We start from the raw sequence: 15,401 nt of genomic DNA, 5'->3' as shown, positions 1-15,401 counted from the left end.
CCAGGTTTAAGTACGAGTCAAATGCTCTTTTTACAGCACTGGGATCAGCTGCAGAGGGCACATTAAATTGAATAAAGTTGAAATTACAGTAGGGGAGAGCAGGGGCGAAAGTACCATTTTTCAGAAAAACATAATTTTAAAAGATGATGGTTTAGACAGAGATGTATGTTTGCTGTGGTCAGTCACTCACAAGTGTGGTCTATCAATACCAGGTGGTATTTAGTAAAAATGTAGAACGTCTTCAGTATAATTTCACTTTGAACTCAAGACTGATGTTACTTTCGACCCCGTCAGTTGGGACGAAAGTAACAGGTGAGTCAAAAGTAACAACAATATACAAGGTAGATTTTTTTGTTACTCAAAAAAAAAGTTTTTTTTTTTTTTTTTTTTTAATGGTGGAAATGGTAACAGAAATCAGCTGATTTAAATGTGACTTCAGCTTTAAACGCCCTCTCATAAACATCTGCCATATTCTGTTGATATAATATGACACAATAAACATGTTTAATGAATGCTGCAACAAACAGAAAGTCATAAGAGGGACAAAATAAACTGTTTTCAATGAAGCGGGACAAAAGTAACAAGTGTAGCTAGAGTATTGTGAGAGATCGAGTAAGCGATCGAGTTTACCTGCATCTACAGTAGACATAGCATTGTCCTTCATTTCAAATTTCTTCAAATTTTTGCATTGTGTGGTAACCGTTTTATAAAAGCAGTTTTTAAAACTTTTGACAGCTAGTGTAGTGCCCTCCACTGTTTCTCCAAGAATATTTAACCATCAAAAATAAAACAGCTTTTCCCCCTGTTATAGCTAACATGAGATGCAAAAATATATAACTTGAATTTTATTATATGAAGGATAAATTATTTTTATTTAAAAGTTTTTGAAAATGCGAGTTGTTGTTTTACTCTATGAATTTACTGGTCATGATTTGTGTTGTGAAATAAGACTTAATGTGGCTTTATTTATTTATTTAAATCTTAAAAAGGGCAAAAGCACTGTCAGAATCTCCAAAACCAAGAAAGAACAGGAATCTGGATTTATCTCCATGTAAGTCTAACCCACAAAAATAATGGATTAGTGCTTGAAAGACATAAAAATGTTCCTCATTTGTGAAGTAAATATCAGAAATTAAGTTACACTTCATACTTTTAAAAAATAAAAAAATAATTTCAGCCTCGTCACCCTCCACTGGTCTGACTGAGGAGCTCCAGTGCTCTATCTGTCTGGATGTGTTCACCAATCCAGTCACCACTCCATGCGGACACAACTTCTGCCAGATCTGCCTAAAAGAATACTGGGGAAACAGTAAGGACTACAACTGCCCAATATGTAAAAAAACATTCAACCAAAAACCTGAGCTCAAGGTCAATACAACACTCAGAGCCATTGTAGATCTCTATAAAAAGAGAAATCGTCTGAAAATACCTGAAGTGTTGTGTGACATCTGTACGAAGACAAAACTGAAAGCCCTGAAGTCGTGCCCTGTGTGTCAGAGCTCTTACTGTGAGACTCACCTGAAGCGTCATTTTAGAGTTCCAGGTTTAAAACAACACAAACTTATCGCCCCTGTAAAAAATCTCCAGGAGCATTTGTGTCAGAAACACGACAGACCTCTTGAGCTGTTCTGTAGAGATGATCAGACGTGTGTGTGTGTGATCTGCACTGTGACCGAACACAAGACTCACAACAACGTCCCTGTAGAGGAGGAGAGTGTAAAGAAGAAGGTAGGAAATCGCTAAAGAAAAACATGTCTTTGGAATACTCAAAAAGAGACTCTTTTTAAATAAAAATACTCATTTTTATTTAATGTTTATATACTGTTTTTATATTCTTGTTTTCTGCCTTGAGAACCTTCGTTTTAAGGCACTATTATTTTTGATATATTATTATTAATGGTGCTTGCCTATAGGCAAAGCAACATTAGTGTTATTGCTCATACTTATTAAGTTGGCTTGTGAAAGCCAACATACTGAAATCCTATTTAAACTTATTAAGTTGGCTTGTGAAAGCCAACATACTGAAATCCTATTTAAACTTATTACTGGTGCTTGCTTTAGCAAGGCAACAGTATTGTTATTGCTCATACTTATTAATGGTGCTTGCCTATAGGCAAAGCAACATTAGTGTTATTGCTCATACTTATTATTTTTTTTTTTATTATTATTATTCTTCCACACAAAGTTCGGCGCGTAACTCGCCCCGCACCGTTTGTCACAGACCCCTGAGTGAGGTGTCAAAACGACCGGCTCATTGAGGAGAGGTGTGCTATATCTTTTCTAAGCGATCGGGTGTACGATGTTTGCACAGCGGACGAAAAAGCGGCCAAAAAAGTCCCATTGACTTAACATTGCGGAATTTTCAGAAATTCAAATCCCAACTGTCATTTTTCACACACACAGACACAAAGGGCCTGACACCCCTGCATGTCTCCCCCTCTCTCTCCCTCAGAGGATTTATATTATCCAGCAGCCAATAAGTAATGGCCTAAAATCTTCATAGCCACACCATAGCAACCAGTACAGCACCCTAGCAACCATAGGCTATAGGCACGAGGCCGCAGGCCTCGTGCATTCATTATAATGCACTCGTTTAATAGAGATTTTAAATACTCTATAAAAACTCACTCGTAGGCGGCCTCGTGCCTAACCTTAGCCCTAACCCCATAGTAACCATCTGTGGTGCCCTAGCAACCACCCAGAACACCCTAGCAACCATAAGCTATAGGCACGAGGCCGCAGGCCTCGTGCACTCATTATAATGCACTCGTTTAATAGAGATTTTAAATACTCTATAAAAACTCACTCGTGCCTAACCTTAGCCCTAACCCCATTGTAACCATCTGTGGTGCCCTAGCAACCACCCAGAACACCCTAGCAACCATAAGCTATAGGCACGAGGCCGCAGGCCTCGTGCACTCATTATAATGCACTCGTTTAATAGAGATTTTAAATACTCTATAAAAACTCACTCGTAGGCGGCCTCGTGCCTAACCTTAGCCCTAACCCCATAGTAACCATCTTTAGCAACCACCCAGAACACCCTAGCAACTGCCTAGCAACCACCCAGAACACCCTAGCAACCACCCAGAACACCCTAGCAACTGCCTAGCAAACGCCTAGCAACCACCCAGAACACCCTAGCAACCACCTAGCAACCGCCTAGCAACCACCCAGAACACTCTAGCAACCGCCTAGCAACCGCCTAGCAAAACTCACTTGTAGGCACCTACGGCCTCGTGCCTAACCTTAACCCTAACCCCAGGAGATGCAGATATACACTAAGAGCCTAGCACCCTAGCAACTGCCTAGCAACCACCCAGAACACCCTAGCAACCGCCTAGCAACCACCCAGAACACCCTAGCAACTGCCTAGTAACCACCTACAACACCCTAGCAACTGCCTAGCAACCACCCAAAACACCCTAGTAACCACCCAGAACACCCTAGCAACCAACCCAAAACATGAATAAGCCATATCTCAGCAGCAGAACATCGTACAGACATGGTTGTTGGCTCGTATGCAATCATGTACCACACTCTAGCAACCGAGTGGTGAGTTTTGCCACTGCAAGCACCATTCACATTTTCTTCTGGAAATGTACGTTCTAGTTAATGGTGCTTGCCTATAGGCAAAGCAACATTAGTGTTATTGCTCATACTTATTTTTATTCTTATTCTTATTATTCTGCCGCTTTTTTGGCGCGAAACTCGCCCCGCACCGTTTGTCACAGACCCCTGAGTGAGGTGTCAAATCGACCGGCCCATTGAGGAGAGGTGTGCTATATCTTTTCTAAGCGATCGGGTGTACGATGTTCGCACAGCGGACGAAAAAGCGGCCAAAAAAGTCCCATTGACTTAACATTGCGGAATTTTCAGAAATTCAAATCCCAACTGTCATTTTTCACACACACAGACACAAAGGGCCTGACACCCCTGCATGTCTCCCCCTCTCTCTCCCTCAGAGGATTTATATTATCCAGCAGCCAATAAGTAATGGCCTAAAATCTTCATAGCCACACCATAGCAACCAGTTACAGCACCCTAGCAACCATAGGCTATAGGCACGAGGCCGCAGGCCTCGTGCACTCATTATAATGCACTCGTTTAATAACACAACCACTCAAAATACCTTAGAACTCCCTAGCAACACCCTAGCAACCACCCAAAATACCTTAGAACTCTCTAGCAACACCATAGCAACCACCCAAAACACCTTAGAACACCCTAGCAACCACCCATAACACCCTAACAACCACCCAAAATACCTTAGAACTCCCTAGCAACACCATAGCAACCACCCAAAATACCTCATAACTCCCTAGCAACCACCCAAAATACCTCAGAACTCCCTAGTAACACCATAGCAACCACCCAAAATACCTTAGAACTCCCTAGCAACACCCTAGCAACCACCCAAAATACCTCAGAACTCCCTAGCAACCGCCTAGCAACCACCCAGAACACCCTAGCAACCACCCAGAACACCCTAGCAACTGCCTAGTAACCACCTAGAACACCCTAGCAACTGCCTAGCAACCACCCAAAACACCCTAGTAACCACCCAGAACACCCTAGCAACCAACCCAAAACATGAATAAGCCATACCTCAGCAGCAGAACATCGTACAGACATGGTTGTTGGCTCGTATGCAATCATGTACCACACTCTAGCAACCGAGTGGTGAGTTTTGCCACTGCAAGCACCATTCACATTTTCTTCTGGAAATGTACGTTCTAGTTAATTATTATTATTTTTCTTTTTATTCTGGACAAAGTTTGGCGCGAAACTCGCCCCGCACCGTTTGTCACAGACCCCTGAGTGAGGTGTCAAATCGACCGGCCCATTGAGGAGAGGTGTGCTATATCTTTTCTAAGCGATCGGGTGTACGATGTTCGCACAGCGGACGAAAAAGCGGCCAAAAAAGTCCCATTGACTTAACATTGCGGAATTTTCAGAAATTCAAATCCCAACTGTCATTTTTCACACACACAGACACAAAGGGCCTGACACCCCTGCATGTCTCCCCCTCTCTCTCCCTCAGAGGATTTATATTATCCAGCAGCCAATAAGTAATGGCCTAAAATCTTCATAGCCACACCATAGCAACCAGTTACAGCACCCTAGCAACCATAGGCTATAGGCACGAGGCCGCAGGCCTCGTGCACTCATTATAATGCACTCGTTTAATAGAGATTTTAAATACTATATAAAAACTCACTCATAGGCACGAGGCCGCAGGCCTCGTGCACTCATTATAATGCACTCGTTTAATAGAGATTTTAAATACTCTGCGGCCGAGTGCCTAACCTTAGCCCTAACCCCATAGTAACCATCTACCAACCACCTAGTAACACCATAGCAACCACCAAAAATACCTTAGCAACCGCCCTGAACACCCTAGCAACCACCTAGAAATGTCCTAGCAATCACCCAAATACCCTAACAACCACCCAGAAAACCTTAGCAATTGCCTAGAAACCACCCGGAACACCCTAGCAACCACCCAAAATACCTTAGAACTCCCTAGCAACACCCTAGCAACCACCCAAAATACCTTAGAACTCCCTAGCAACACCATAGCAACCACCCAAAATACCTTAGAACACCCTAGCAACCACCCATAACACCCTAACAACCACCCAAAATACCTCAGAACTCCCTAGCAACACCATAGCAACCACTCAAAATACCTTAGAACTCCCTAGCAACACCCTAGCAACCACCCAAAATACCTTAGAACACCCTAGGAACCACACATAACACCCTAGCAACCACCCAAAATACCTTAGAACTCCCTAGCAACACCATAGCAACCACCCAAAATACCTAAGAACTCCCTAGCAACACCATAGCAACCATCCATAACACCCTAGCAACCACCCAGAACACCATAGTAACCACCCAGAACACCCTAGCAACCGCCTAGCAACACCCTAGCAACCACCCAGAACACCCTAGCAACCACCTGAACAACATGAATAAGCCATATCTCAGCAGCAGAACATCGTACAGACATGGTTGTTTGCTCGTATGCAATCATGTACCACACTCTAGCAACCGAGTGTCGAGTTTTGCCACTGCAAGCACCATTCACATTTTCTTCTGGAAATGTACGTTCTAGTTATTATTCTTCTTCCAAAACTGTTGACTCTATCTCGTCCTAGAGCTTTAACTCTACATACTCCAAACTCGGCTCAGACACTCAAACTGTTCTGAAGTTAGTTGCTATATCTTTTCAGACTGATCGGACTTACGGTTTTCCTATAAATGACGATCAAACTCGGAAAAAACTCCCATTGACTTAACATTGCGGAATGTTCAGATTTTCAAACTCCCCAACTGCCAAAAATTCAAATCAAAATCCCTTGAAAGCCTAGACTAAATCAAACTGCCATTCTATACACTATATGAGCCATTGAGACTCATGTAAACTCATTAAACTCATCCATCTATCCACCTCAAACTATTTTAAACTTCAAACTAATTTAAACTTCAAACTAATTTAAACTTTTTATGAATAAAAACTGGCTCGTAGGCACAAGGCCGCAGGCCTTGTGCCTCACCTTAGCCCTAACTCCAGGATGCTAATATACACTAAACTCTGAACTCTTAGACTCATGTAAACTCATAAACTCATCTATCTATCCACTTCAAACTATTTAAAACTTTTAACTAATTTAAACTTCAAACTACAACTCACTCGTAGGCACGAGGCCGCAGGCCGAGTGCCTATCCTCAGCCCTAACCGATGCTAATATACATTAAACTCTGAACTCTTAGACTCATGTAAACTTATAAACTACTTTAAACTCATGCATTCACTAAACTCTAAACTCAAAAACTCTTGAGTGTGTGTGTGTGTGTGTTAGAACACCCTAGCAACACCATAGCAACCACCCATAACACCCTAGAAACTGCCTAAAATACCTTAGAACTCCCTAGCAACACTATAGTAACCACCCATAACACCCTAGCAACCACCCAAAACACCTTAGAACTCCCTAGCAACACCATAGCAACCACCCATAACACCCTAGCAACCACCCAAAATGCCTTAGAACTCCCTAGCAACACCCTAGCAACCAGCAAAAATACCTCAGAACTCCCTAGCAAAACCATAGCAACCACCCAAAACACATTAGAACACCCTAGCAACCACCCATAACACCCTAGCAACCACCCAAAATACCTTAGAACACCCTAGCAACACCATAGCAACCACCCAAAATACCTTAGAACTCCCTAGCAACACCCTAGCAACCACCCAAAATACCTCAGAACTCCCTAGCAACACCCTAGCAACCACCCATAACACCCTAGCAACCACCCAAATACATTAGAACTCCCTAGCAACCACCCAAAATACCTCAGAACTCCCTAGCAACACCCTAGCAACCACCCAAAACACCTTAGAACTCCCTAGCAACACCCTAGCAACCACCCAAAACACCTTAGAACACCCTAGCAACCACCCAAAATACCTCAGAACTCCCTAGCAACACCCTAGCAACCACCCAAAACACCTTAGAACTCCCTAGCAACACCCTAGCAACCACCCAAAATACCTCAGAACTCCCTAGCAACACCATAGCAACCACCCAAAACACCTTAGAACTCCCTAGCAACACCCTAGCAACCACCCAAAACACCTTAGAACTCCCTAGCAACACCCTAGCAACCACCCAAAATACCTTAGAACTCCCTAGCAACACCCTAGCAACCACCCAAAACACCTTAGAACTCCCTAGCAACCACCCAAAATACCTCAGAACTCCCTAGCAACACCCTAGCAACCACCAAAAATACCTCAGAACACCCTAGCAACACCCTAGCAACCACCCAAAATACCTTAGAACTCCCTAGCAACACCCTAGCAACCACCCAAAACACATTAGAACTCCCTAGCAACACCCTAGCAACCACCCAAAATACCTCAGAACTCCCTAGCAACACCATAGCAACCATCCATAACACCCTAGCAACCACCCAAAATACCCTAGCAACCGCCTAGCAACCACTCAGAACACCTTAGCAACCCTCTAGAAACACCCTAGTAACTTTAAACTACTTCAAACTATACTTTAAACTATTTTAAACTTTAAACTACTTCAAACTTCAAATCACTTTAAACTAATTTAAACTTCAAACTAATTTAAACTTTAATCTACTTTAAACTATTTTTAACTGTAAACTACTTTAAACTAATTTAAACTTCAAACTAATTTAAACTTTAATCTACTTTAAACTATTTTTAACTGTAAACTACTTTAAACTTTAAACTACTTTAAACTAATTTAAACTTCAAACTACTTTAAAGTTTAAACTATTTTTAACTGTAAACTACTTTAAACTTTAAACTACTTTAAACTTTAAACTATTTTAAACTTTAAACTATTTTAAACTTTACACTAATTTAAACTTCAAACTACTTTAAACTTCAAACTAATTTAAACTTCAAACTTTTTTAAACTGCTTTAAACTTTAAACTAATTTAAACTTTAAACTTTTTCAAACTATCTGGTCCAAACTTTCACAAGCCAACTTAAAGTTTGTTTCAACGAACTTTTTAATCTAGTTAATGGTGCTTGCCTATAGGCAAAGCAACATTAGTGTTATTGCTCATACTTATTATTTTTTTTTTTATTATTATTATTCTTCCACACAAAGTTCGGCGCGTAACTCGCCCCGCACCGTTTGTCACAGACCCCTGAGTGAGGTGTCAAAACGACCGGCTCATTGAGGAGAGGTGTGCTATATCTTTTCTAAGCGATCGGGTGTACGATGTTTGCACAGCGGACGAAAAAGCGGCCAAAAAAGTCCCATTGACTTAACATTGCGGAATTTTCAGAAATTCAAATCCCAACTGTCATTTTTCACACACACAGACACAAAGGGCCTGACACCCCTGCATGTCTCCCCCTCTCTCTCCCTCAGAGGATTTATATTATCCAGCAGCCAATAAGTAATGGCCTAAAATCTTCATAGCCACACCATAGCAACCAGTACAGCACCCTAGCAACCATAGGCTATAGGCACGAGGCCGCAGGCCTCGTGCATTCATTATAATGCACTCGTTTAATAGAGATTTTAAATACTCTATAAAAACTCACTCGTAGGCGGCCTCGTGCCTAACCTTAGCCCTAACCCCATAGTAACCATCTGTGGTGCCCTAGCAACCACCCAGAACACCCTAGCAACCATAAGCTATAGGCACGAGGCCGCAGGCCTCGTGCACTCATTATAATGCACTCGTTTAATAGAGATTTTAAATACTCTATAAAAACTCACTCGTGCCTAACCTTAGCCCTAACCCCATTGTAACCATCTGTGGTGCCCTAGCAACCACCCAGAACACCCTAGCAACCATAAGCTATAGGCACGAGGCCGCAGGCCTCGTGCACTCATTATAATGCACTCGTTTAATAGAGATTTTAAATACTCTATAAAAACTCACTCGTAGGCGGCCTCGTGCCTAACCTTAGCCCTAACCCCATAGTAACCATCTGTAGCAACCACCCAGAACACCCTAGCAACTGCCTAGCAACCACCCAGAACACCCTAGCAACCACCCAGAACACCCTAGCAACTGCCTAGCAAACGCCTAGCAACCACCCAGAACACCCTAGCAACCACCTAGCAACCGCCTAGCAACCACCCAGAACACTCTAGCAACCGCCTAGCAACCGCCTAGCAAAACTCACTTGTAGGCACCTACGGCCTCGTGCCTAACCTTAACCCTAACCCCAGGAGATGCAGATATACACTAAGAGCCTAGCACCCTAGCAACTGCCTAGCAACCACCCAGAACACCCTAGCAACCGCCTAGCAACCACCCAGAACACCCTAGCAACTGCCTAGTAACCACCTACAACACCCTAGCAACTGCCTAGCAACCACCCAAAACACCCTAGTAACCACCCAGAACACCCTAGCAACCAACCCAAAACATGAATAAGCCATATCTCAGCAGCAGAACATCGTACAGACATGGTTGTTGGCTCGTATGCAATCATGTACCACACTCTAGCAACCGAGTGGTGAGTTTTGCCACTGCAAGCACCATTCACATTTTCTTCTGGAAATGTACGTTCTAGTTATTATTATTCTTCTTACCAAACTGTTGACTCTATCTCGTCCTAGAGCTTTAACTCTACATACTCCAAACTCGGCTCAGACACTCAAACTGTTCTGAAGTTAGTTGCTATATCTTTTCAGACTGATCGGACTTACGGTTTTCCTATAAATGACGATCAAACTCGGAAAAAACTCCCATTGACTTAACATTGCGGAATGTTCAGATTTTCAAACTCCCCAACTGCCAAAAATTCAAATCAAAATCCCTTGAAAGCCTAGACTAAATCAAACTGCCATTCTATACACTATATGAGCCATTGAGACTCAATTAAACTCATCTATCTGTCTACCTCAAACTATTTTAAACTTCAAACTAATTTAAACTTTAAACTAATTTAAACTTTTTAAGAATAAAAACTATAAAAACTCGCTCGTAGGCACAAGGCCGCAGGCCTTGTGCCTCACCTTAGCCCTAACTCCAGGATGCTAATATACACTAAACTCTGAACTCTTAGACTCATGTAAACTCATAAACTCATCTATCCACCTCAAACTATTTTAAACTTCAAACTAATTTAAACTTCAAACTAATTTAAACTTTTTATGAATAAAAACTATAAAAACTCGCTCGTAGGCACAAGGCCGCAGGCCTTGTGCCTCACCTTAGCCCTAACTCCAGGATGCTAATATACACTGAACTCTGAACTCTTAGACTCATGTAAACTTCAAACTACTTTAAACTCATAAACTCATGCATTCACTAAACTCTAAACTCAAAAACTCTTGTGTGTGTGTGAGCAAGTTAGTGTGTGTTAGAACACCCTAGCAACACCATAGCAACCACCCATAACACCCTAGAAACTGCCTAAAATACCTTAGAACTCCCTAGCAACACCATAGCAACCACACATGACATCCTAGCAACCACCCAAAATACCTTAGAACACCCTAGCAACCACCCATAACACCCTAGCAACCACCCAAAATACCATATAACACCCTAGCAACACCCTAGCAACCACCCAAAATACCTTAGAACTCCCTAGCAACCACCCAAAATACCTCAGAACTCCCTAGCAACACCATAGCAACCATCCATAACACCCTAGCAACCACCCAAAATACCTCAGAACTCCCTAGCAACACCCTAGCAACCACCCAAAATACCTTAGAACTCCCTAGCAACCACCCAAAACACCGTACAAATCCCTAGCAACACCATAGCAACCACCCAAAATACCTTTAGAACTCCCTAGCAACCACCCAAAATACCTTAGAACTCCCTAGCAACACCCTAGCAACCACCCAAAATACCTCAGAACTCCCTAGCAACCACCCAAAATACCTTAGAACTCCCTAGCAACACCCTAGCAACCACCCAAAATACCTCAGAACTCCCTAGCAACACCCTAGCAACCACCCAAAACACCTTAAAACTCCCTAGCAACACCCTAGCAACCACCCAAAACACCTTAGAACTCCCTAGCAACACCCTAGCAACCACCCAAAATACTTCAGAACTCCCTAGCAACACCATAGCAACCATCCATAACACCCTAGCAACCACCCAAAATACCCTAGCAACCACCTAGCAACCACTCAGAACACCTTAGCAACCCTCTAGAAACACCCTAGTAACTTTAAACTACTTCAAACTATACTTTAAACTATTTTAAACTTTAAACTACTTCAAACTTCAAATCACTTTAAACTAATTTAAACTTCAAACTAATTTAAACTTTAATCTACTTTAAACTATTTTTAACTGTAAACTACTTTAAACTTTAAACTACTTTAAACTTTAAACTATTTTAAACTTTACACTAATTTAAACTTCAAACTACTTTAAACTTCAAACTAATTTAAACTTCAAACTAATTTAAACTTTAAACTTTTTCAAACTATCTGGTCCAAACTTTCACAAGCCAACTTAAAGTTTGTTTCAACGAACTTTTTAATCTAGTTTTTATTCTTATTCTTATTATTCTGGACAAAGTTTGGCGCGAAACTCGCCCCGCACCGTTTGTCACAGACCCCTGAGTGAGGTGTCAAATCGACCGGCCCATTGAGGAGAGGTGTGCTATATCTTTTCTAAGCGATCGGGTGTACGATGTTCGCACAGCGGACGAAAAAGCGGCCAAAAAAGTCCCATTGACTTAACATTGCGGAATTTTCAGAAATTCAAATCCCAACTGTCATTTTTCACACACACAGACACAATGGGCCTGACACCCCTGCATGTCTCCCCCTCTCTCTCCCTCAGAGGATTTATATTATCCAGCAGCCAATAAGTAATGGCCTAAAATCTTCATAGCCACACCATAGCAACCAGTTACAGCACCCTAGCAACCATAGGCTATAGGCACGAGGCCGCAGGCCTCGTGCACTCATTATAATGCACTCGTTTAATAGAGATTTTAAATACTCTATAAAAAAATACTCGTAGGCACGAGGCCGCAGGCCTCGTGCCTAACCTTAGCCCTAACCCCATAGTAACCATCTGTGGTGCCCTAGCAACCACCCAGAACACCCTAGCAACTGCCTAGCAACCTCCTAGCAACCACCCAGAACACCCTAGCACCCCTCTCTCTCCCTCAGAGGATTTATATTATCAAGCAGCCAATAAGTAATGGCCTAAAATCTTCATAGCCACACCATAGCAACCAGTTACAGCACCCTAGCAACCATAGGCTATAGGCACGAGGCCGCAGGCCTCGTGCACTCATTATAATGCACTCGTTTAATAGAGATTTTAAATAGGATGCTGATATACACTAAGAGCACCCTAGCAACCACCCCAAACGACTAACTTAATGTTAAATGATATCAGCACGGCTGTGATAGGTCATAGGCACGAGGCCGCAGGCCTCGTGCCATACTAAAGGCACTCGTTACTAAATATTTTAATAAATTCATAGCCACGCCCTGGCAATCACTTAGGGCCCCCTAGCAACCATAAAACATTTACAAGCCATATATCAGCTCCAGAATTTTTTTTTGACTCATGCAGTTTATGAGATGATATTCAAAGACTAGTTGACAGTCCAAACATGCCCTAGCAACCATATAAAGTATCCTAGCAACCATACAAACACACGAATAAGCCATATCACCACCAGATGAGTGTCTAAAGATTTTAAGAACTCCATAAAAACTCCATATTAACCATCTGTGACAACTACCAACCACCTAGTAACACCATAGCAACCATCCAGAAAACCTTAGCAATGGCCTAGAAACCACCCAGAACACCCTAGCAACCACCCAGAATACCTTAGCAACTGCCTATAAACCACCCAGAATACCCTAGCAACCACATAGCAACACCATACCAACAACCCATAATACTCTAGCAACCGCCTGGTAACACCATACCAACCAACCATAACACCTTAGCAACTGCCTAGCAACCACCCAGAATACATTAGCAACCACCCAGAACACCATTGAATTTGCAATACATTTCTTAAGGTGGGCATCCAGTTCGCATCTGTATGTTAACTGTAACACTCTAGCAACCATTTAGATTACCTTAGAAACTGTGTAACAACATGAATTACTTTAATTACAAAATTACTTGTAGTTTCAGTGATTTTTCATTTATTCCTTAAAAAAACCTTTATCTGTGGCACATAAAAACATTTTTTTTTTATTAAAATCATTTAGATTTTATCCATAGGAATGAAACGGTAACTATGGTAACCAGCATTTGTTTTGCCAGGTTGGGCCGGGCTTCCTTCCCAAGTATATGTTTGTGCAAGGGTATAAAATAGTTTATTAGGCATGCAGGGATATAACACAGCTTTCTCATATATGTTTGCTCCATTACTGATGATTGACAAGAGCATTACATACATACTACGCACTGTTGCTCAGTATTAAATTATAGCAAATTATAAATTATCTGCAACAGCTTCATCTCTCCAACGCACGTCAGCGTCCGAATTCACTCACTTCATTACTCCTATATAGTGCACTCAATGCTATAGGGATTAGTGAATGAGTGAAGGAGTGAGCGGTTTCGGACACAGCTTCGAGACAATTCGCTTCCGAGTCATATTAAAGATTTGTTCACGATGAACGAATCGTTCATGACTGACTCATCACTAGAAGGTGTGATTCTATTGGTCGTACAATCAAAGCTCGCTGCTGATTGGCTGAGAGATCGACTTCACCGGAGGAGAACAGCGAACTTCCCGCATTATTCTCTTGAGGTGAGTTCAGTTGGTTGTTGTCAAATATGCTGTTTTATAAAGCCTTGTAATGTCAAACGCAGCTTTTTTTTTTTACAATTAAATGTAGGCAATATTATCTGTATTACAATATGAGATGTGGTTTATATCGTTTTTGCTAACACTGGACCTTTTTTTTTTCTCTGTAAAAATTGAAATGTATGATAATGTCTAACGTTACAGCTAGCCACCCTTCTATCTTTGTGTAAAAACGTACAATTATATGTGTTTGATGGCTGTATTACGTCCTTTGGTTTTTGATGTTTGTGTAACGTTAGCTTACAATAGCTTAAGTTACTCGCTGTGTGAGGAGTGTATTCATTTTGGCGCTTATTTTAACGTTTCTGCCGAGTTAAAACATTTAACGCCCAATCAAAGGTTAACGTAGTCTCCGGTGAGAACGGATTCCAGTGCGCGCACACTGACAGTTATCATAAACAATAAAGTGCAAATATGTAGGCAATGTTATTGGTATTAATATGAGGTGTAACGTTAGTTTATATCAGTTGTGTTTACACTGAAGCTACCCTTTTCTCTGCAAAGATGGTTATGTATGAAAAGAAAGGCTTTACAGGCTAGCCACACTTATATCTTTGTGTGAAAACGTAAAATTATATTTTGTGTGTTTGATTTATTTTACATTCATGCATATGGCTAGATGTTAGAATGAAGTGTCGTTGATGCAGGTTGCTTCACGTCAATCAAAGGCAGCGTAGAGCAGTACAGCCAATCAGACGCGTTTCTGCTGAGTTTAAAAATGCAACATCCAATCGAAGGCGGTTGGATTAGTCACCGGTGAAGAAATCCGTTGATAGCAGATTTCAGTGCACGCTCACTGACACAATTCTCTAATCATAAACCACAAAGTGCAAATATAATGTTTAAAGAAAATCATTTTGCACAGCTTTTTTTTCAGGGTTTATCCTGCATTGAAAATGTTTTGGCTGCCGCCAAAGCGAATTTTTGTCCCGCCAAAGCTTGATTTGATCGGTGAGTGATAGATTACGGCTGCGCTTGTGACAGGGCGCGCACTGAAAGAACGAGCAGAGAGAGAGAGAGCGCGCCCCAGCTCGGCCCGCGCGCGCCCTCACC

General features: G+C 41.8%; 1 protein-coding gene across 1 annotated transcript in view; it reads left to right on the top strand.

Moving 5' to 3' along the window:
* The window catches only part of btr09 (bloodthirsty-related gene family, member 9), a 29,855-nt gene that overhangs the window by 174 nt on the left and 14,280 nt on the right, over positions 1–15,401 (top strand). The window contains exons 2-3 of the mRNA XM_079604933.1: positions 990–1,051; positions 1,178–1,728. Coding sequence (XP_079461059.1) covers positions 990–1,051; positions 1,178–1,728 — 613 coding nt within the window. The remainder of the gene's footprint in view (positions 1–989; positions 1,052–1,177; positions 1,729–15,401) is intronic.

This window comes from Phoxinus phoxinus (assembly GCF_949152265.1).
Source record: "Phoxinus phoxinus genome assembly, chromosome: 2".
NCBI lineage: Eukaryota > Metazoa > Chordata > Actinopteri > Cypriniformes > Leuciscidae > Phoxinus > Phoxinus phoxinus.
Note: the sequence above shows the minus strand (reverse complement) of the source record. Positions and strands in the feature narration are given on the sequence as shown.